The sequence below is a fragment of the Chrysemys picta genome, chromosome 11 (assembly GCF_011386835.1).
Source record: "Chrysemys picta bellii isolate R12L10 chromosome 11, ASM1138683v2, whole genome shotgun sequence".
In the NCBI taxonomy this organism is placed as follows: domain Eukaryota; kingdom Metazoa; phylum Chordata; order Testudines; family Emydidae; genus Chrysemys; species Chrysemys picta.
Genome location: NC_088801.1, coordinates 56,182,402 through 56,207,247, shown reverse-complemented (window position 1 = coordinate 56,207,247; position 24,846 = coordinate 56,182,402). Strand labels below are relative to the sequence as shown.

General features: G+C 43.1%; 1 protein-coding gene across 2 annotated transcripts in view; it reads left to right on the top strand.

The window, feature by feature from the left end:
- Window positions 1–24,846, top strand: part of BOLL (boule homolog, RNA binding protein) — a 101,099-nt gene that overhangs the window by 55,651 nt on the left and 20,602 nt on the right. For both annotated transcript variants that reach the window (XM_065560888.1, XM_065560889.1), the window contains 2 exons: window positions 2,621–2,749; window positions 11,743–11,841. In XM_065560888.1, the coding sequence (XP_065416960.1) occupies window positions 2,621–2,749; window positions 11,743–11,841 (228 nt within the window). The remainder of the gene's footprint in view (window positions 1–2,620; window positions 2,750–11,742; window positions 11,842–24,846) is intronic.

Below are 24,846 nucleotides of genomic sequence, written 5' to 3'. Positions count from 1 at the left end.
CATAGGGACAGTACTCGAAGAAGAAGTGGCTACTCACTCTGTGCAGGAACTGTGGTTCTTCAAGATGCATGTTCCTATGGGTGCTCCACTACCCACCCTTCTTTCCTTTGTCTTTGGAGTTGTCTGCTATGAAGCTTGAGAAGGAATTGAGGGCATTTCGGCCTATGCGGTACTATATAAAATGGTGCAATGCACGAGACTGAGTAACATACATGTGTGGGCCTAATGGACACTGCTATGCGAAATCTCTGATCAAAGATGCAGTGGGCGCAAGCGCACCTAGCTGGGAGTACACATAGGGACACGCATCTTGAAGAACCACAGTTATTGCACAGGGTGAGTAACCTCTTCTTATAAATAGAAATGGTGTTCATAAGCCAAAGTTGAAATTCATAAGTTGACACAGACATATCCTCCAAACTGTCAGAGCCTCCCAGAAGCTTTTCCTAGTAATATTACAGCACTACAGCAATGGCATATACAAATAAGAAAAAGAAGAGAAGACCAGTTATATTCCCAAGGAGCTTTTCTCCACTGTGCACTGTAGTGGAAGCTACTAATACAAAAGCTATTCATATCAAACTCAGTCATCAGTTGGGTAAACCTAAAGCAAATACACCAATGCAAATGGAGTCTGAAGAATGCCACTTTCATTAAAGCATGCATATTTCAGACTCCCTGTTAAGGATCTGCTTACATCTGTGAAGAATTGCAAGACAAAAATCCCCTTTTCCATGTCTTGTTTCATGCAAGACAAGCCAGCAAGGTTGGAACAGCTGACCATCCCATGATACAATCTTGAGGGAACATGAAACAGGACTCTCTTTGTAATGGATCGTGATTTTTGAATGTTCTCTCGATTAATAACAGATCTTCTAGGCAAAACTGAAAACATTTTATATGTTTTTTTAGTTTATCTGAAGTTTTTTGGGAGGGTATGCGCGAGGAATTTTTTTACACCGGTTCAATGATTTGTTTTATGATTGCGCCACGTTAACAAAACCCAAAAAATATTCATCGTATATTGCTAAAGGTGAACTGAAAAAACTGTATAATAAATAAAAATCTTTTCAATGCCCTGATCCTTCATCAGGATCAGTAAGCATGGATACCTGTTGCTTTTATGGAGTATAGTATGGGCACAGAAGTTTGTGCTTATATATATTTTTGTGTGTGCAAAGTTAAACTTGTTCCAATTCTGAAAACTTTCACTCATGTAATTAAAGATTTACAAGACTGGACACTTAGTTTAGCCCCACAGACTTATTCAATGCTTGACAAACAAAGCAAGATTGTTAATTTATAGATACATGAAGTATTATTTTACATGAGATAGTAGGAGGATAGAATTATGGTTTTGCATACATACGTGCATAGTGAGTGGTTCTATGCTAAAAATTAAAGTGAATTTGTTGTTAGGCTGTGGAATCTACTGTTAAGGTAGTAATTGCATTCCTAGGAAATGCAACCTTAACTAAGTTAATTACATTTTTTTGTGGAGGGGGTTTCCTTTTGTTTTTTAAATGTGTGAGGGGATAAAATTAACTTGTTCTCTGAAGAGTTGTGGTGGTAAATTTTAGGACTAAATTTAGTCATTACAGTGTGGAACAGAGGAATGTTCATCCTGCTTTAAGTGTAAATCTCAACACAATTTTAACTTACGAAGTCTTTATCAATACCTTCATAATATCATAAAAGATTAACAGAATCATGGATAGACCTAAAAATTACAAATGAATATGTTTTAAAAACAAAATACTTGAAAATTGCTTTATTTCCTATTTAAACGCCACAACTGGTGTTGAGGTTTCTGTATTTTTATTGTACGAATTTATGATGTCACAAATACACAAAGCAATATCTCCTCTTCTACATTAGTTATTTATTTATTTTTGTAAACTATTGCAGGAAAAACAAAACTATCATATTTTTGCAGGGATTTAAAAAAAACCTTTCAATTTGCTTTTATAATGTATTTATAAATATATATTTAAGTTTATATATGTTTTCAGTTATGGATTTGGAATCTTAACCAACTTTATATTTTAGTTACTTTTAAAAGTACATCAGTTCATTTTTAATGTGCTTAGAAAACTTTCTTACCCTCTCCTGCTTTCTGACTTTTGTATTTTCTCTTTTTTCTTTTCTACCAAATTGCCCTGGGATTAAAATGTTAAAGCAACACCATCAGTTTTAAAATTGAGACTTTTGTTTGCAAACTTTTGACTTTTTTTTTTAACAGTAGTATCTAAGATTACTATAACTGAATGAGAATTTTTTTTTTTTTTTTTTTTTTACAGTTTGTTGACTGAGTGCTTTTGACAGAACGTCATGTAAAATCATCTTAATTATTTCCCCTGTATGGTCAGTTGGTTACTTTTCCCTTTTGTTTGTGTCGGCCCTTCACATAGCAGAGGAGAGAGAGACATTTTTAAAGAAGAACATTTGATTGTAAAACACAAAAATAGCAAAGGGACTCGAAGCCAAGAGTAGTATCTAAAACTTTTAAATATTTTTTTAAGTTGCCTAAATTTCAGTGTCAGTTATTTAAGTCTTTAGTTTGGTGTTGCTTACCACTGGCACAGTTCAGTAACCTGTACTAAATCTTGTTTTATTTCAGTCTCCTGCCTCTTCAACCTCATTCTTTTATCTTCACCCTTCTGAAGTTATCTATCAGCCACTAGAAATTGCACAGGACAGTGGATGTGTACCTCCTCCTTTCTCTCTAATGGAAGCTGCAGTTCCAGAGGTACTTTCATGGAACTTTTATATACAATATATATATGTATATGCAATAGAAACGTGGACATTTTTTATTTGAACCAGTTAAACAGAACCAATTTAAGCACAAACAATTCAGTGCAACCACATCAGCCATGCAGAAGTTTACAACCCTTTGCACTTTTTCTCCATGCCCACACTAGTATTGTTTTAAGTCATTGCAATCCCAGTGCCTCTTGGTAACCTATCTCAGAGTTCCTGGCATGGCTTCCTAGCAGAAACATTGGATTTTGAAATATTTTGAAAGGCTGCCATGGGGTTGTGGGCAGCAGTGGGAGGACTAGGTTAAATGTTTCTGCTAGTTCCACATTGATGCTAACAGTTCAGATTGAATAAATTCAGACTGAATTGCTTGTTAGGACTGTTGAATGATTATAGTCAGATCTGAATGCTTCTAAGAATGTAAATTGGCTGGAATACTTTTCTGTGGAGAAACATGGTGTTTGACAAGTGTTCTGGGGATTAGAATAGTAAGGTTTTCCAGGTTCTAACAATTAAATCTTTTCTGCTGTTTTGTGCATATGAATCTTTACTACTTAGTCAACAGCAATCCTTTTTTGCCGTCTTTTTTTTCCTTTTTGTTAATTGTTAATTTTTAGATAGGAGAGAGAGTATTAGAAAATTTATGATAAAACCATTTGTTAGTAATTGAATATATAAGAAGTGGAAGGAAAATATAGCAATATTGCTATAGCAATATGTTTTACTGAAAATGGAGCTATGAAAAAGACCTGTACAATTATTGTGATCTGTTGGTACAGTATTCTTTCCTTAAAACAATTCTTCATCACCAAAGCAGCTAGAAGGACTATGACGGGTGAGGGCCCAAGTCAGGTACATTATAGCAAATGACAAACACTATATACAGAAGCCTGCACATTTTTTCTCTAAAATAAATATATATTGACATTCCTATGCAACTGCACACACTGCTGCTTTGCTGGCTAATTTCATACTTATCTTGCATGTTCTGCCACTTGTGCATGAATCAGAAGGTTACCAATTATATACAAAGAAATTTTAGGAGGCCGATGAATTACAAATAAAACCAGAATTAATTTAGGAAAACATGGCTGTATCATGCCCTCAATCCACAGGTACATAGTCTATTGATATTAGGGGAAGCTACATGTACACAATTCACCTGTTGAAGAAAAATGCATTCTGCATCTTTCCTGAGTAAATATTTTTAAAACAAGCAAAAAATATTGGTTACGGAGTTTCAGTATTAATCTAATAAATTTATACACTATTCCTTTACAGTTATGAGTAAATTGGATTCATAGTACAGAAATTAATCTCTTTAATGTGCTTACAGGCTAGGAAGAAAGGTGTGTGCACTGTGTGGCACTGATAAACAAGTGTGTGATATGAAGTGAAAAGAACGAGGAGTACTTGTGGCACCTTAGAGACTAACAAATTTATTTAAAAAGGGCTCTAGAGGTGATCCCGGCAATTACAGACCGGTAAGTCTAACGTCTGTACCGGGCAAATTAATCGAAACAATAGTTAAGAATAAAATTGTCCGACACATAGAAAAACAAACTGTTGAGCAATAGTCAACATGGTTTCTGTAAAGGGAAATCCTGTCTTACTAATCTATAAGAATTCTTTGAAGGGGTAAACAAACATGTGGACAAGGGCGATCCAGTGGACATAGTGTACTTAGATTTCCAGAAAGCCTTTGACAAGGTCCCTCACCAAAGGCTCTTATGTAAATTAAGATGCCATGGGATAAAAGGGAAGGTCCTTTCATGGATTGAGAACTGGTTAAAAGACAGGGAACAAAGGGTAGGAATAAATGGTAAATTCTCAGAATGGAGAGGGGTAACTAGTGGTGTTCCCCAAGGGTCAGTCTTCGGACCGATCCTATTCAACTTATTCATTAATGATCTGGAGAAAGGGGTAAACAGTTAGGTGGCAAAGTTTGCAGATGATACTAAACTGCTAAAGATAGTTAAGTCCAAAGCAGACTGTGAAGAACTTCAAAAAGATCTCACAAAACTAAGTGATTGGGCAACAAAATGGCAAAGAAAATTTAATGTGGATAAATGTAAAGTAATGCACACTGGAAAAAATAACCCCAACTATACATACAATATGATGGGGGCTAATTTAGCTACAACAAGTCAGGAAAAAGATCTTGGAGTCGTGGATAGTTCTCTGAAAATGTCCACGCAGTGTGCAGAGGCGGTCAAAAAAGCAAACAGGATGTTAGGAATCATTAAAAAGGGGATAGAGAATAAGACTGAGAATATATTATTGCCCTTATATAAATCAATGGTACGCCCTCATCTCGAATACTGCGTACAGATGTGGTCTCCTCATCTCAAAAAAGATATACTGGCACTAGAAAAGGTTCAGAAAAGGGCAACTAAAATGATTAAGGGTTTGGAACGGGTCCTATATGAGGTGGGATTAAAGAGGCTAGGACTCTTCAGCTTGGAAAAGAGGAGACTAAGGGGGGGGATATGATAGAGGTATATAAAATCATGAGTGACGTGGAGAAAGTGGATAAGGAAAAGTTATTTACTTATTCCCATAATACAAGAACTAGGGGTCATCAAATGAAATTAATAGGCAGCAGGTTTAAAACAAATAAAAGGAAGTTCTTCTTCACGCAGCGCACAGTCAACTTGTGGAACTCCTTACCTGAGAAGGTTGTGAAGGCTAGGACTATAACAGAGTTTAAAAGAGAACTGGATAAATTCATGGTGGTTAAGTCCATTAATGGCTATTAGCCAGGACGGGTAAGGAATGGTGTCCCTAGCTTCTGTCTGTCAGAGGATGGAGATGGATGGCAGGAGAGAGATCACTTGATCATTGCCTGTTAGGTTCACTCCCTCTGGGGCACCTGGCATTGGCCACTGTAGGTAGACATGATACTGGGCTAGATGGAGCTTTGGTCTGACCCGGTACGGCCTTTCTTATGTTCTTATGTTATTTGAGCATAAGCTTTCGTGGGCTAAAGCCCACTTCATCAGATGCATGCAGTGAAAAATACAGTAGGAAGAGTGTATGTATGTGTGATATATATGCACACACACACACAAACACACACACACACACACACACACACACACACACACACAGAACATGAAAAAATGGGGGTTGCCATACCAACTCTAATGAGACTAATCGATTAAGGTGGGCTGTTAGCAGCAGGAGAAAAAAAACTTTTGTAGTGATAATCAGGATGGCCCATTTCAAACAGTTGACAAGAAGGTGTCAGTAACAGTAGTGGGAAAATAAGCATGGGGAAATAGTTTTTAGTTTGTGTAATGACTCATCCACTCCTAGTCTTTATTCAAGCCTAATTTAATGGTGTCCATTTTGCAAATTAATTCCAGTTCTGCAGTTTCTCGTTGGAGTCTGTTTTTGAAGTTTTTTTGTTGAATAATTGCGACTTTTAGGTCTATAATTGAGTGACCAGGGAGGTTGACTGGTTTTTGAATGTTATAATTCTTGACGTCTGATTTGTGTCCATTTATTCTTTTGCATAGAGACTGTCCAGTTTGGCCGATGTACGTGGCAGAGGGGCATTGCTGGCACATGATGGCATAGATCACATTGGTAGATGTGCAAGTGAACAAGCCCCGGATGGTGTGGCTGATGTGGTTAGATCCTATGATGGTGTCCCTTGAATAGATATGTGGACAGAGTTGGCACCGGGGTTTGTAGCAGGGTTTGGTTCCTGGGTTAGTGTTTTTGTTGTGTGGTGTGTGGTTGCTGGTGAGTATTTGCTTCAGGTTGTGGGGCTGTCTGTAGGCGAGGACTGGCCTGTCTCCCAAGATCTGAGAGAGTGAGGGATCGTCCTTCAGGATAGGTTGTAGATCCTTGATGATGCACTGGAGAGGTTTTAGTTGGGGGCTGTAGGTGACAGCTAGTGGCATTCTGTTACTTTCTTTGTTGGGCCTGTCTCAGTATATCCATTGACTTCAATAGGTTTTGGATCAGGCCCCTAAAAACTTTAGTGTCATTTAGAAAAGAAAGCCCATATTAGTACACCTCCACCTTGATATAACGCTGTCCTCAGGAGCCAAAAAATCTTACTGAGTTATAGGTGAAACCGCATTATATCGAACTTGGTTTGATCCGCCAGAGTGCGCAGCCCCACCCCCCCGGAGTGCTGCTTTACCGCGTCATATCAGAATTCGAGTTATATCGGGTCGCGTTATATTGGAGTAAAGGTGTAGTTAATAATGGTTAATTTCACCTTAAAGTTACAGAAGAATATTCTGGATGTTAAATATTTTGGATAGAATCTTAACCTTTTATGTTTTTCCTTGGCATTTCATGGTAGTTTATTATAACTATAAAAGGATTACTACAGCATATCAAGCTATAGCATTTGTTGCTTCTTAAGCTTAAGTTCAACTGAATCAAACATCATAGTTCACACACACACACACACACACACACACACACGAAAGAGGGGAGGGAGGCGGAAGACTGAAAAAAGTTGTTCATCCAACTAGACAGACAAGGTGGTTGAGTTAATATCTTTTATTGGACCTCTTTCTGTTGGTGAGAGAGACACACCCTTTCAAGTTTACACAGAGTTCTTCTTCAGATCTTGGAAATTAATCAGAGTGTCACTGTTAAATACAAGGTGGAACAGAGAGTTTACCATAAGTAGTTAACACATATTTCAAGGGACCATTCAAGGTGAAGTGGTTTGTTAACACCTCTCCAGTCATAGGGAGGAAAATAATCATGGGGGTATAAGCAGCTGCGGGGTGGGGGTGGGTGTCGGTGTTTGTAGATTGTTGTAAAGATGTGTTGTTGGAATGGGTCACCCAAATACCCTGAGAGAACCTGTTACAATTCAGAAATAAAACCCCCTCCAAATGCACACCCCCAGCTGTCACCTACCACCCCACACTAGAACCCACACGGGGTATCTACAACCCATACTTGATGGGGACCACATCCTGAAAGACATCTTTCCTGAACTCTGTCTTCTGGCCTTCAAACAATCCCCCAACCTCTCCAGCCTCATCATTAGGAGCAAGCTCTCCACAGACCAGGAGACACCAACTCAGACCCTGCCAGAACAACAGATGCAAAACCTGCAAACATATCACTGCTGCTATAATGATCAACACCCTCCACAAAAAACCTTTCAAGATCCGTAGGTCCTACGCATACCTATCACAACATGTGGTGTACCTCATCCAGTACACTAAATGCCCCAATATAGCAACTATATGGGTGAAACCAGACAATCACTACACTCTCCAGTGAACTCACATAGGAAAATGATAAAAGACCAAAACGCCACATCACCTCTGGGTGAATACTTTTCACAAAACGCTCACTCTATAGCTGACCGATCGGTACTTATTGTCAAAGGAAACCCCCATAACACTTTCAAAAGACGAGCCTGGGAGCTTATAACTTTGCTAGACAGGGCCGGCTTTAGGCCGATTCAGCCGATTCGGCTGAATTGGGCCCCGCGCCAAGAGGGCCCCGCGCTGCAGCTGTCCGCCCCGCCCCCAGCTCACTTCCCCCTCCTCCCCTCCCCTGCACGCCCCGCCCCCTCCCCTGCGTCCCGCGAATCAGAGATTCGCGGGAAGTCTGAGACTAAGCAGGGGCGGGCCGGCGGGCAGCACGAGGTAAGCTGGGGAGGGGGCGGGAGAAGGGCTCCGGGGAGGCGCAGCCCGTTCCCGCAGGCCCCAGCGGCTCTGGCCCGGCTTGGCTCCGGCCCGGCCCTCGGGGCCCGGCTCCGGCCCGGCCCGGTCCCCGCGGCTCGGATTCCCCCCCCCCCCGGCGCAGCCCCCCCCCCCCAGCGCGGCTCGGGTCCCCCCCCCCCCTGTCCCCGCGGTGCGGCTCGGCTCCCCCCCCCTGTCCCCGCGGCGCGCTCGGCCCCCCCCCCGTCCCTGCGGCGCGCTCGGCTCCCCCCCCCGTCCCCGCAGCGTGCTCGGCTCCCCCCCCCCCTGTCCCTGTGGCGCGGCTCGGCTCCCCGTCCCCCTCGCGGCGCGGCTCGGCTCCCCCGTCCCCCCCCCGCGGCGCGGCTCGGGTCGTCCCCGTCCCGTCCCCCCCCCCCTCCGCGGCGCGGCTCAGGTCGTCCCCCGCGGCGCGGCTCGGGTCCCCCCCCCCCGTGGTGCGGCTCGGGTCCCCTCCCCCACGGCGCGGCTCGGGTCCTGGGGGCGGGGCTTGCTGCAAGCCCCGCCCCCAGGAATCGGGCCCCGCTCTTGCTAAAGCTGGCCCTGTTGCTAGACACTAAAACTCATTGACTGAAGGAGAGACACTGGATTTATGGCTTATTACAACAATCTGTAAACCACTAACACTGCTCTCTTCCCCCTCCCCCATTTGTCTCCCCTCCTTTCCTTCCTATGACTGGAAGGGTGTTAACAGGCCACTTCACCTTGAATGGTCCCTTGAAATATGTTATTTACTTATGCTAAATAATCTGTTCCACCTTGTATTTAGCAGTGACACTCAGGGTATGGCTACACTTGCAGCTGTAGAGCGCAGTGAGTTAAACCCACCTTCGTACAGCTGAGTAGGGAAAGCGCTGCAGACTGACAGCTGACAGCGCACTGGCCTGGCCACATTTGCAGCATTTGTACCTGCATTGGGAGTGGTGCATTATGGGCAGCTATCCCAGCATTCATGTGGCTGCAACGTGCTTTTCAAAAGGGGGGGGTGGAGTGTGACAGGGAGTGTGTGGGGAGAGAGTGGGTTTTGGGGTGCTGAGAGTGTGTCAGCATGCTGCCTTGCAAGTTCCGACCCCCCTGCTTCTCATTCACTCACTCAAAGCAAACAGCAAAATTGTTGCTTTTTCTCTCTGGTACGGAGCTTTGAAACGGCACTTCTGCGTTCCTGGAGCCGATCACAACAATGAAAAGAGTGGCCACTTGATAAGGGGATTATCACAGCGCAGCAAGTTAACTCCTCGTTCACACTGACACCCGGGAGTTGTAGCCCCTACACTGCATCTCTTATTCCTCTTGGGGAGGTAGGGTACCTGCAGTGGTGTAGCCAGGGAGACACAGTGCTGTACGTTCCTTGCCAGTGTGGACGGGGAGTGAGGTACAGCGCTGTGGGCAAGTGTAACCAAGGCCTCTGAAGAAGAGCTCTGGGTAGCTTGAAAGCTCTCTCTCACCAACAGAAGTAGGTCCAGTAAAAGATATTACCTCACCCTGGGACTGACATGGCTACAATACGTTAATCCAGCTAGAGAGACATAAGCTATTTTCTCTTGTCAAATTATGTGTAATCAATAGGAACAGAACCAGAATGTGTGAACACGTGTAGACTATAATAATAATATTTATCACTTACATAGGAGTTAAAATGACTTACAATATAAAATGAACAGCTTGTCCACTCCAGACTTCACAAACGTAGCACTCATTTGGAAGGAAGCATGTTTTCTGTGAACAATTCTAGAGAAGCACCCTGAAGCTAGCACACAGTTATGACAAGTTATGATCTAGCTCCCATCTTCTGAGAGACGGAGGAATAAAATTCTACTATCCAAAAGTTTGATAAATACTCCACTTTCTTTAAAATTAGGAAGCACTGAAGTCTTAGTTTGAAAAAATAAACTGAGTACTATGTCAATTTTCTACTTAAAATATGGAGATGAGGGAAGTTTGTTTTTTTTTAAATTACCCACTCATTCACCCAGTGTTAGTGCACACTTACTCACAGACAGGAACAGTGCAGTGATGGAAACAATCACGAGAAATAACTAACGGGATAGCAGATTTCAAGAGCATTCCATTTCCAGGTCATCAGTTACAAAAGCAGCTGAGGAAGCATTCCCTGATTCTGACATGCATCCGAAGAAGTGGGTATTCACCCACGAAAGCTCATGCTCCAATATGTCTGTTAGTCTATAAAGTGCCACAGGACTCTCTGCTGCTTTTACAGATCCAGACTAACACGGCTACCCCTCTGATACTTCCCTGATTCTGCCACTCCTGAGCCTGAAAACCTCAGCAGCTTGATTGTGTTTAGGTATCAGAGGGCCCCACTGGAGGGAAGGCCTGCAGGTAGGAAGCACGCAAAGCAAACTTATGGATTGTTGCCCCTTCCAGACCCAAGCAGCTAGTCAAAGTTTAGGGCCCTGGGGATGTTCCAGTTGGGGGTTGAAATTGATGATGGGATCTGATATTTTCTTTGGTGCAATCTTGTTTATTTACAAGGAATGTGCATGGTCCTGCTTCTCCAAACGCAGGAAGAACCAGAAACAAAAAAACGCTTTCTTAGTTTACAATCCCATTCGCCTCTGTAGCCAGCACCAGACCCGCAATTATTCAACAAAAAAACTTCAAAAACAGACTCCAATGAGAAACTGCAGAACTGGAATTAATTTGCAAAATGGACACCATTAAATTAGGCTTGAATAAAGACTGGGAGTGGATGAGTTATTATACAAACTAAAAACTATTTCCCCATGCTAATTTTCCCGCTACTGTTACTGACACCTTCTTGTCAATTGTTTGAAATGGGCCATCCTGATTATCACTACAAAAGTTTTTTTTTCTCCTGCTGATACTATCCCACCTTAATCGATTAGTCTCATTAGAGTTGGTATGGCTACGCCCATTTTTTCATGTTCTCTGTATGTCTATCTATCTTCCTACTGTATTTTCCACTGCATGCATCTGATGAAGTGGGCTTTAGCCCATGATAGCGTATGCTCAAATAAATTTTGTTAGTCTCTAAGGTGCCACAAATACTCCTCGTTCTTTTTGCTGATACAGACTAACATGGCTACCACTCTGAAACCTGATATTAAATGATTTACCAAAATCTATTCTGCAATGGGGAAAAAAATAAATTTAAAAAAAATCACTGATTAATGCTCAGTACTCAGGTTACCTTAGTCCACAGTTTTTAGCAGTTTAAATCATAAGAGAGTTTACAAAAACAAACAAATATAGAAACATGCTTTTGTACTCTTAAAAATCTTTTTATAAAAAATGTTTGTTTTTTTGACAGCCATATTCTGATCATGGAGTTCAAGCAGCATATCACCAAGTTTATGCCCAGAGTGCCATAGCTATGCAAGCACCTGTGATGCAGCATGAGCCAGTTAAAGTAAGCTCTGTCGTCTTTTTCTTTTCTTTTGGTCTTATGTACTGCCAGGTGGTAAGTAAGGAGGACAAGAATGTTGCAGAGGAGCTAAACTATTTCTTTGCATTAGTCTTCACCACAGAGGATGTTGGGGAGATACTACCTTGGAATTATTCTATTCAGATAATAGATATGAGACACAGTCATAAAATAAGATGTCAAATGAGGAAAAGCTGGAAATAATTGATAAATTAAAGAGTAACAAATCACCAGGATTTCTGAAGATGGAGGCTATCTGAAGAAACTTAATAATGAAATGGCTGAGCTGCTAATAAAAATATGCCATCTTTTATGAAGATCAGCTGCTATTCCAGAGGACTAGACGCTAGCAAATGGCAATACTTGTCTTTAAAAAAGACTTTAGGGATGGTTCAGGGACTTATAGACTAGTGAGCCTTACTTCTCTAGGAGAAAGTTGACTGAAACAATAATTAAAAATAGAATTTTAAAATATATAGCTGAACATGCTGAGAGAGAGAGAGACAGACAAGCACAGCTTCTGTATGACAAAATCATGCCTCTAATATACCAGCATATTTTCAAGATGTTAACAAAGTAAAGGGTAAAGGCTCTGATTGGTTTTGTCTCTGCAGTGGCCCCCTTGTAGCCCATCAGGGTACAAATCACCCAGCTGCAGGTTTCCACTTGTAAGTTTGCTCTTTTGTGAGGTCCAGTGTAGTGGTGTGTTAACCCTCCAGCCAAAGCAAACTTCAGTCTTCCTCCTTTTGGAGTGTTATGGTCCAAAAGAAATCAGGAAAAACCACAACTTCACAACAACGGGTATCCAAAGAACCCTCAGTGGGACCCCACCTTTATATTTGGGGCTTATCTTCAGATAGTATTTTGGCTGGTCTCCCAGAGTCTGGTCATTCATTCCACCAGTAGGCTTGTCCAACCAGCAAGCTACCTTAGTCTTCGGCTGCAGCCAGACTTCTTTCACATCAGGAGAAGCAGACCTCTGCTCTCCTAGATCTCCTCTTTTTAGCTCCCCTCTCTATGCCTGGCATCTGCTGCAGGTTTAATAGGGCAAGACCAGCTGGGTCCACAGGCTCTCATTAATACTTTCCTTTTCAGTGAACAATAAGATGTCAAAACCAAAATAATTTGAGTTAGCTCAAACCTGAAAAGACTTCAAGGAGGAACTTCAGAGGCACCTAACAAAGTTAGGCAAATGAACTGCACAGTGTGGCAGATGGAATTCAGTACTGGCAAATCCAAGGAGTAATGCATACTGGAAGGAATAATCTGCTGGGTTCTAAATTAACTGAAACTACTGAGAAAAAAGACCTTGGTGTCAGTGTGGCCAGTCATTAGAAACCTCTGCTGAATGTGCAGTGGCATTCAAAAAAATAAACATAACATTAGGATGTATAAAGAATGGGTTAAAAAGAATACTGAAAATATTACATCATGATATAAATGCTATTGTTATCAAAAGTGATTAATGATTTTGAGTGTCTTAATTTTTGGGTGCCTAACTTGAGATATGTTAAAGGATCTTGAGGGTACTCAGCATTTTCTGAAAATTATGCTTCTTTGGGCGTCTTAAACTGGGCACCCAAAAATTGAGGTGCAGCAAGTAACTAATTTCTTCATGGAACAAAGAACAGGCACTGCTTTAGCCTGAGGGTATTTCCCCCTTCCAAATATCAAAGGACTCCTACAAACAAATGAGCTGTGAGATCATCTCAAAGAAAAGGTCGCAAGAATCCTTCATAATGCAAAGTATGTTAGGCAACTTAATTTAGGGGGTAAATACCAGCTCCCCCCATAATGAATGGTATAAAGAACAAAAACAAGGGGCTATCCAATGAAATTGAAAAGTAACATTTAAAACAGAAGTAAAAGGAAATACTTTTTTACACACTGTATTATTAACATGTGGAACTAATTGCCACTAAATATCATTGAGGCCAAGAGTTTAGTAATAATGCAAAAAGTAATAAATGTATGGCTAATGAGATCATCCACAGTTGTGTTAGATAGGTTTAAAGACAAATTAGATGTGATATAACTCTGTGCTTCAAAGCATAAAGCAACCAGTAACTTTCTGGGTTAGGAAGGGATTTATCCTTAAGGCAGGTTAGTCTTTAATTGTCCATTTTGAGGTTTCTTACATTTCCTCTGAAATGTCTGGGACTGGCCACTGTCAGAAATAAGGGTCTGGGACTAAAGGAATCACTGGTCTGATTTGGTATGACAGTTCCTGTGAAAACATAATAGCACTTTACATCATCAAAACTCAGAACAAACATCAGTTAATGAAAGATTAAAATAATTGTATGTTTGTTGAGTGATGATCCATTTGTGTATTCTACACGTGGAATATGCATGCATGCCATGTGCCCGAGTCCAGAAATTCTTCAACGCAATATTCATTGACCCGCACATGCTCAGTAGCTTCCCTCATGCTCCCAACCGAGAGTATAAGAGGCAATATGGGTAGACACCTCTTCAGTTCCTTTTTATCAGCACATGACCTGAGTCAGAATTGTGTCCTCCTTCACTCTGCGCATAACCTGTAAAGTAAACTCTTTGTAAATAGTTTTTATATCTTAGCTTAGTAGTTATAGTTAGTTAGTATAGAATAGTTCCCCCACCCGCCATTCAGGGAAAATGTTCCCCAGTCCCAGGACTATGCTCAGAGTCCCGGGATTCAAAAATTGCATCTCCTGCCCTCACTCCTTCTCCATCAATGACGAGCATCAATGGTGCCTGTACTGCCTGGATGACGCACCTATGTCTTTGAAGTTCAGTATCTGTCAATCCTTCGCAACCAGAAGTAGAAAGATCAGAGCTCTGACTAAAAGCGTTCCTGATGGAGGAGACTGAGACCTTGCTCTGACCTGGACCTGGAAGACCCTCCCTCTGTGTACATCAGCCTCAACCAACCAGCAGTGCCTCTCCAAGCACAGGCCTTGAAAACTCTTTGAAAACTCATGGCGATCCCAGATTGAAAACTCAGGCGATCATGGCGATTAAAACTCATGGAGGTCCCGGATGACTGGAAAAAGACTAATGTAGTGCCCATCTTTAAAAAAGGGAAGGAGGAGGATCCGGAGAACTACAGGCCAGTCAGCCTCACCTCAGTCTCTGGAAAAATCTTGGAGCAGGTCCTCAAGGAATCAATTCTGAAGCACTTAGAGGAGAGGAAAGTGATCAGGAACAGTCAGCATGGATTCACTAAGGGCAAGTCATGCCTGACTAGCCTAATGGCCTTCTATGATGAGATAACTGGCTCTGTGGATGAGGGGAAAGCAGTGGACATGTTATTCCTTGACTTTAGCAAAGCTTTTGATACGGTCTCCCACAGTATTTTTGCCAGCAAGTTAAAGAAGGATGGGCTGGATGAATGGACTATAAGGTGGATAGAAAGCTGGCTAGATCGTCGGGCTCAACGGGTAGTAATCAGTGGCTCCATGTCTAGTTGGCAGCCGGTATCAAGCGGAGTGCCCCAAGGGTCACTGGGGCCGGTTTTGTTCAATATCTTCATTAATGATCTGGAGGATGGTGTGGACTGCACCCTCAGCAAGTTTGCAGATGACACTAAACTGGGATGAGTGGTAGATATGCTGGAGGGTAGGGATAGGATATAGAGGGACCTAGAGAAATTGGAAGAATGGGCCAAAAGAAATCTGATGAGATTCAACAAGGACAAGTGCAGAGTCCTGCACTTTGGACGGAAGAATCCCATGCACTGCTACAGACTAGGGACCGAATGGCTAGGCATCAGTTCTGCAGAAAAGGACCTAGGGGTTACAGTGGACGAGAAGCTGGATATGAGTCAACAGTGCCCTTGTTGCCAAGAAGGCTAACGGCATTTTGGGCTGTATAAGTAGGGGCATTGCTAGCAGATTGAGGGACGTGATCATTCCCTTCTATTTGACATTGGTGAGGCCTCATCTGGAGTACTGTGTCCAGTTTTGGGCCCCACACTACAAGAAGGAGGTGGAAAAATTGGAAAGAGTCCAGCGGAGGGCAACAAAAATGATTAGGGGGCTGGAGCAGATGACTTATGAGGAGAGGCTGAGGGAACTGGGATTGTTTAGTCTGCAGAAGAGAAGAATGGGGGGGGGGGGGATTTGATAACTGCTTTAAACTACCTGAAAGGGCGTTCCAAAGAGGATGGATCTAGACTGTTCTTGGTGGTAGCAGATGACAGAACAAAGAGTAATGGTCTCAAGTTGCAGTGCGTGAGGTTTAGGTTGGATATTAGGAAGAACTTTTTCACTAGAGGGTGGTGAAGCACTGGAATGCATTACCTAGGGAGGTGGTGGAATCTCCTTCCTTAGAAGTTTTTAAGGTCAGGCTTGACAAAGCCCTGGCTGGGATGATTTAGTTGGGGATTGGTCCTGCTTTGAGCAGGGGGTTGGACTAGATGACCTCCTGAGGTCCCTTCCAACCCTGATATTCTATGAAGAACCTTTACCACCAAAGCCCAAAAAATCCTCCTACAAGGCTTCCCACGAGAGTAAGGACACTAAACTGGGCGTAAGAACAGATTCCCACAGATGATTGTCCATAAGGCACGCGTTTCCTTCCTTAGGTGGTCCAGCTTGGGTGAGGTGTCACATATGGAACTGGCTCCGCCGAAGACCCCCAGGGCTGCAGGACTGAAGTGGAAAGACATACACTCTCCAGTCCCATCTATGAGTACAGGTCCAGATGCATCATCGGTACGATCTTGTTTATCCAAAGACTGACTGGCTGTGACAGACAATCCCCGTCCTTCAGGTGTTTCTGCTGGAACTCCCCAGACTCTCGGCCATACGGAGACCTTTGTACAGCATAGGATATATTCCATTCCTCCCCACAGTCTCCACTCCCTTCAGGCTATCCCCTCCTGAGGGACATCCTTATCCCAGAGGAGTAATCGTTACTGACATCCCAGGAGCAGTTACATCTCCATCCATCGGGCAGGCGCACCCAATACTGATGGTACCACCACTGTGGACTTGGAATTGCAGAAGTCAGAAGAGATACCTGCACCAGTATCTCCAGTAAGACACAGGAGCCCTGACACACAGTTGAGAGGCTGTGCTTACCATCTATCTGGATATGATTCCCCCACCCCCGCAGACAGCTGGTACTGATTGCCTTGGGGGCCACCATGACCAATGTATCCCTCCTTCTGGCCTTATTAGGGCCTTTGGGACACCTATGGAAGGTGACCGGACCTCTCTCAGGAGTTGTACTCCTCTTCTCAGCCAGTTCCATTGGTGTATGAGGAGGAAGAGCTGGAAGCAGCTCAGATGGGGGCTTCCTCGTCATCTCTAGACAATGCCATCACTCCTTCATCAACTTCTCCATTGGATGACCACAATCAGGAGCTGTTGCAATGGGTCGCTAATGATCCACAGATCCCATTAGAAGAGGTCCAGTGCTCTCAACACCGGCTCTTGGACTTTGCAATCGCAAGGACCGACCAGTGTGGCCCTTCCAATTAACAAGGCTATATTGGAACTGGCCAGAGCAGTTTGGCACACACCAGCATCTTGTGTTCTAACACCAAAAAGAGCCAAAAGATGTTATTTTGTGCTGCCAAAGGAGCAGACTTTTTGTTTTCCCATCCTGCCCCTAACTTGGTGATGATGCAGGTGGCTACAGAAAGAACTCTGTCGCACTGCCAGAAATCCACTCTGGCAGATAAAGATTCAAAGAGACCGGATCTCTTGTGTAGGAAGGTCTTCCCTTCCACAGGTCTCCAATTTTGTGTAGCTAATTACCAAACTTTATTAGCAAGATACAATTTCAACATGTACGCCAGGCTTGGCAGACTTTAAAGACAAACTTCCCATGGAAGATGGAGCCTAATTCCAATCCTTTCTGGATGAGGGGAAGCTAGTAGCAAAGGTGACTCTCCAGACTGCAGTAGATGCCGCACACCTACAGTGTCCAGAAATTTAGCCACAGGACTGGTCATGCAAAGGGACTTGTGGCTCCAGTTGTCAGGCTTTTCTAGAGAGGTCCACCATCCACAACCTCCCCTTTAATGAGTCCAACCTTTTTAATGAAAAGATGTATAAATCCCTGAATTCTCTAAAGGATTCAGGGTCCCCTCTATGATCCCTGGGGATTTACACTCCATCCCCAAGGAGGAAACACTAGAGACAGCCCTTTAGACCAGTGGTTTTCAAACTTTTTTTCTGGGGACCCAGTTGAAGAAAATTGTTGATGCTTGCAACCCAATGGAGATGGGGATGAGGGGTTTGGGGTGTGGGAGGGGCTCAGGGCTGGGGCAGAGGGTTGGGGTGCAGGGGTGAGGGCTGCAGGGTGGGGATGGGAATGAGAGGTTCAGGGTGGGGGAAAGGGCTCTGGATTGGGGCAGAGGTTGGGGTGCAGGAGGGGGTCAGGGCTCTGGCTTGGGGGTGCAGGCTCTGGGGTGGGGCCGGGGATGAAGGGTTTGGGGGGCTCAGGGCTGGGGGTTGGGTGGCGAGCTTACCTCTGGCAGCTCCCGGTCAGCAGCCAGGGTGCAGAGGCAGGCTTCCTGCCTGTCCTGGCACCGCAGACTGTGCTGTGTCCCGGAAGTGGCCAGCAGCAGGTTGGCTCCTAGGCGGAGGTGCGCAAGCGGCTCCGCATGGCTCTCGCCCCCAGGTACCCCCTCCATCTCCCATTGGCCAGTACTCAGGGCAGAGTGCAGTGTGCGGAGCCCTCTGGCTCCCCCGCCTAGAAACTGGACCCGCAGCTGGCCACTTCCGGGGCGCAGCACGGTGTCAGAACAGGTAGGCACTAGCCTGCTTTAGCTGGGCAGCACTGCCGACGGGACTTTTAACGTCCCGTTCAGCGGTGCTGACCAGAGCTGATAGGGTCCCTGGGTGCTGAGCAAGGTGACCCAGTACCTTACATGTTGCGACCCGAACTTTGAAAAACACTGCTTTAGACCATGACCACCCCCTTCGCACATTGCATATTACCACGAGCATCCACCTGAGTCTGCATAAATGACAGAGGATTCAGAGGTCCCATTCCTCAGCTCCCTCCACTTACTCCCAACCACTGTCCAAGGGCCATTTTTGACATGCATGTCAAGCCTGCGTTTCACCAATGATGCCATCTACTTCCTCTCCTGTCATCTTTGGAGGATGTCTTATTTCCTTCCCCCTCAGCTGGAACAAGATCACCAGAGACAGTTGGGTCCTGGAGATTACCAGGGATACTTCATAGAGTTTCTTTCCTTCCCTCCTCACCAACCACCTTCCTGATCCCCCTTTGGGAACCACTCTCACCAATTGAGTCTTCAATAAGAGGCAGAATTCCTTGTATGCTGGGGTGCATCCCACCTCTGTACCAAGGGAGAGGATTCTTCTCCCCATATTTCCTAATCCCCAAAAAAGAATGTTACCTGCACAATTTAGGTTTCTCATCACCCCTACTCTCTCTTTTGGGTGCTCAGGAAGTAAGGGACCCAAATTTACCCCTCTGTGGGTTCCAGCCTCTACCCCTCCGTGGGCTCAGGGTTAACACCCATTCCTGGTGGACTGAGGGCTCTACAGGTCTGCAGGGCCTTTTCCTAGTAAAAGAGCTTTACACAATAATATCCTTAACCTCTATTTATTAACAGTTACCTAAACAGAATACACACACTAAGCATATGATGCTCACCACTCCTGAGTATGCAGGTGATCTTCCCCCTACTGGCCAGGCAAGGTTCATGTCATCTGTAGCTGCTCTGCCTGGAAGCATTCAGACTTTGGAACTGGTGTATCAGAAACCACATTACAATACAGGCTGCATACTTGCTGGATGTCCACAACTCCCTGATAGATAAGTTGAGCAGGTGCTTAGCTGCAGACCACAAATGAGAAATCCACTACCCAGTTCTAACCAATATATTCTGACAGTGGTGAATTCCTTAACCAAAGTAGAAAGGATTACACTAGAACATGCTACCTGGCTAAATGGTGGTGTTTTTTGGCCTTGGTATGTTCCCACTAACATTCACTAGGTGCTGTGCATAGTCTAGACTAACTGGACTATCTCCTCTCCTTAAAATCTTCAAGTCTGGCCCTGAGTTCACTGCGAGTCCATGTAGCAGCAATTAGTGCCTTTCTCCCTCCAATAGGGGGACTTTCTGTCTTTACACACCTGGCTACTGTGCAATTTATGAAGGGCTTGATCAGGACTTTCCCACCGGTCATTAAACCTACGCCCCAATAGGATCTCAACCTTTTCCTGTCACCACTCACAGGTCCACCTTTCAAACCTATGGCAATGTGCCATGACCCACCTGTCCATGAAGGTGGCATTCTTAGTGGCTATCACTTTGGCCAGAAGTGTCAGTGAGCTAGCAGCCATGATAGCAGACTCTCCTTATACAGTATTCCACAAACAGAAAGTTTCCCTTAGGTTACAGATTGTGTCTCAGTTCCACATCAATCACTTACTTGTATTCTTCCCAAAAAACCTATGCTTTTTCCAAAGACAGGAGACTTCACTCCCTTGACAGCAGGAGTGCCCTGGTGTTCTGCCTGCAAAGAACCAAACCCATAGCAGAAAGATGGCATGAACAAGCCATATCCTCACAGGGGATTTCTAAGTGGGTTTTGGGATGCAACTTAGAATGCTACAAAATAGCAAAACTTCCTCCCTCTTCGAGCGAGCACCAAGCTGCCTCCAAGGAATCCTTATTGAAAAACCTCTAGCAACAGTAATGAACCTCCATTTTATAAACAATGTGATAAACACAGCCCGTCCTTTTATAAATGTGTGTGTTCCCTTTCATTGCTCTGCACACTGGACTTTCTTGTAAATAGGAAATTTAAAAATCCTGAAAAATCCCCCATTAATTGAAGACCTATACCCATTAGAGATTTCCAGTAGAGGGGGCTAGAGCATTAAATGTGGTCTTGAATTAAAATTAGAGAGCTAGAATAAAAAAAGTCAGAGGCTGAGTGTGAATCTGTGAAGAATACTGCTTGTAGGAGTGATTCATACAGCCAAGAAACATCTCCCTTTTCTTTCTGTAGCTCATCTTCATAGCTCTTTTTATATTCTTATATATAGTAAGCAGCTTCATTAATGTTACTGGCATAGGTGAAGTAAAGTGAGGTGTGATATTTCTTCATTAAATCCTGAACAATCATGTATACCCCATACCATTAAGTATCATGATGATCATAGTGCTCCTAGTATCCAGTTTACCTTCCACTTTATGTGTACAGAAGCTTTAAAAAATAACTTCTGTGAGATTATGTTTATTTTCTTCACTTTTTTACTGTACCATTCTTTGACATGACATTCATCTGCTTTATTCAAAATTGTTCTCTGTAAAAGTTAGTCTCTAAATAAAGCCTCTGCTGTTAGGTTAGATTCTAGATGGGACAGATGCCCCCAAATGGAGACATATGTGCCTATCAAGAATAACAGATGCCCGTATCTTCAACCATATGTTGGTTTGGGGGTTTTGTGGGCTGGGGTTGGGGTTTTTTGTATTTTTTTTATATTGATGGTGACACTCTTTATTATGGCTAGTAAGTTCTCCACACGAAAGTAACTTTTTTATCTTGCAGGTTAAGTCAATTTGTTGTCAAAGGTAGGCAGGTTTTTCTGCCCTTTTTTTTTTTTTTTTTTTTTTTTTTTTTTAAAGGATTTTGCTTTCATTTCTGCCTGGGATGGGTCTAAGATACTGTTAATTTTTTTTAAGGACTGCAGTCATATTTTTAGCTTTGTCTAGGATTGAATCAGAGCATTTCTAAGAAAGATCTTTATTTATTTGTTTTGATTAGAATAGGCCATATCAGCTATTGAATCCAGAGTTATACAAATGTAACTCTCCTAATATTTCCTTATATGTAATTATTTCCATCCCCTCACTATTTTTGTAGATTTTCTCTTAACTCTCTTCATTTCCTCAACATCCTTCTGCTAATTAGGAGCCCAGAACTGAATGTAGTCCAGTCACAATCAGTTCACCAGTGGATTCAGAAGTTTCTAGGGTTTTAAATAAGCTACCCACAGTTCTAATTCATGTTGTTCATAACATTGGAGTTGCCACCTATTTTTGTTTTTAAATGGCCTTGATTTTTTTTACCTTGCAGGAATATGCACCGGTTGGGAAAGAGCAAAGGCCCATTAAAAAGCAGGGGGGGAGGCATGTGCCCCCACTTTTTAAAACCTTGCTGGGAGTGAATATACCATAGTTCAGCTGGCTGGAATCTCGGTGACCTGTTCTGTGTTGTGCTGCAGGCTGGCAGCCAGGGCCTCACCTGCAGACTGCAGAAAGTGTGGGGTGGTTCCTCCTGGTGCTGGTGACTGACCAGATCCAGGAAACAGGATAGACCCATCACGTGAGGGCCAGTGGAGAGGGTAAAATGAGGAGCAGGGTGGGAAGGCAAAGGTTCCAGAAGTATTGGGAGACAGACTCCAGAAGATGTAGGTAGATGTGGGGGGGCAGGATGTCAGAGGTGAAAAGGAGGATCAGGCTGAGTGTTAGGGGGGTAGGCAGAGTTGCACACTCTAGGACCATCAGGCTGGTGGTGGGGGTTGCCCATGCATGCACACACACTCACACTCTCACACCCCCACCCCCATTCCCTTCTAGCACTCTCGCCTGCAGGTCTGGAAGGTCATTCTCTCTTTACTCTCATAATGTATGAGTACTGCTTTATGTTGGAAGCACTTGGGTTTACTGCACAATGACTTTGATTAACTCATATCAAACATGCAATACATGCATATTGTATGTATTTTTATGGTATCTGGGCACTGCACAAATCAGGTTGCTGGATTCTATCACTTTGTATCAGTGTGGCTTAGGAGTAACTCTCTTGCCATAAATGTAGTTAAACTGGAGATGAATGAAAGGAGAATTACACTCTGGATGTTAAGAGTATTGAGCTGTATGGATAAGACCAAGTCCTTTTAGAAATTACCATCATAGAGTCACAAGTTTAAGGCCAAAAGGCCTATTATAATCATCTAGTCTGATTTCGTGCATAACAAACCATAGAATTTCACAATGTGGTTCCTGCATCAATACCATAACTTCTGGTTGTGCCTTCTTTGCATCCCTTTTAGATTTGTCCCCCAAATCAACCATCTCAGTCCACAGATTGTCTAAATAGATCAGACTTTGCATTTAGTGCTGTTATGGCAAGGTGTTCCTTTACCAAACGGTCTCAAAGCCTTTTCTAATAGGACAAAGTTAGCTTCTACATTCTATGTGGAAAAACTGTGCCCATTTCTGAAATTTCCAAAGCTGTGCATGGGACTCCTAATTTAAAATCACTATTTTTATGTTGGAACGAAACTAGGTGCCTGTTTCAAGAGAAAAATTCTGAAATCTGTAAGTACTGCTTGTGGTTTTTCATTGCTAGTCAGTCTTGTAGCTGTGGTGATCTTCATTTCTCCTTCAAAAATATCTCTGAAGATGACTCACCTGTGAGTGGAGTATCCTTGAGTTCAGGCAAGATGTGCTTAGAGATCTGGGCAGAGGACCATAGCTGATGCCAGGCTCTGGCCTCACAATATAACTGAGATTTCCACTTCCATAGCATGGGAGAGAGAAATATCTGCAGAATTGCACTCACTCACCTTCTCCCATTTATTTGGTGTCCCGCAGTGAAGAATAGAGATTCTTCATACCATTATCTCAAATAGTTCTGTGAGAGGGACACTACTGCTACTGCTGTTTGTTACTGCTTTCAACGCTATCAACGTGATTCTCAGCACCAAGATGTATGCTCACAGAGTACAGATCTGCAGCTACAGAGAACTGTTAGAGATAACTTTCTTTTACTAAAAAATATGACAAGAATTTAGTTGTCAGTCTAGGAAAACTGTTATTGCCTGGCAAAACAAAACCCAGTGTTAGGACAATGAAGATATCTGAACACTCTGCTCAAGGGGAATCATTTATAGTAAAAGCATTTATGTTCATATTTAAATATTTAAATTGCTTTCATGCCTATAACCATTAGCTTTCCTCATACCTGGACCTTTCAGTCATGTTTGTTCTGTGAATTCATTTGAATTCAAAAAACTTTCAGACCTTGTAGGTAAAACCCTGATGAACCAAAATGCTTTGCTTTATTTATAGTTAATATAATATAATTAGGGCTATGATTTTATTGTGGCATTTTTAAGGTAAAGTCATGGGATAGGCATTGTGAAAAAGGGAATAGCCATTAATATATACTCTGCACTTTTAAAACATCTTATACCAGAAATCTCAAGGTACTTAAATTCAGCCTCACAACATACTTTTGACGTAGGTACGTATTATTATATTCATTTTACAGGTGAGAAAACTGAGGCACAGTGAAGATAAGTGTCTTGCTCAAAGTTACGCAACCAGTCTCTCTCAACAGAACAGAACTGATGGGTTCTTTCTCCCCACATAATTTGCTTGTCTCAGTCTGTAGAACAGAAATATTGGAGATATCCTATCTCCTAGAACTGGAAGGGACCTTGAAAGGTCATCTAGTCCAGCCCCCTGCCTTCACTAACAGGACTAAGTACTGATTTTGCCCTAGATCCCTAAGTGCTCCCTCAAGGACTGAACTCACAACCCTGGGTTTAGCAGGCCAATGCTCAAACGACTGAGCTATCCCTCCCCTGAACTCCCTCAGTTTGAGCTTCACTGAGTAATTTTGATGCATTTTATATTAATATGTGCTGGTTCAGGGGAGTGTCTTCTACCTATCTGTACATTGTTTCCTTCTGTACTCTCTTTACCATCTATTCTTTTTCTGTATTTGTAGTCTGATCTCATTTCAGCTTAGTTTTTCCCTCCCGTTTCTCTGATCTGTATATTCTCTCTCTTTACTTGACAGATCTTGTGGAGCATTCATTATTAAGCCATTTGGGCAGCTTTAGTCCAGATGTACTGATTTTCTTGTCCAGTCCTCCCCACAAGATCCATCTTCAGCGAACCAACTAGCAGCTGCCCATTGTGAAACTTAGGGTCAGTTCATCCTTTGCAATGGATGATTGTTGCAAACTGGTTAGGTGTCAAGTGTGCCAAAGTAT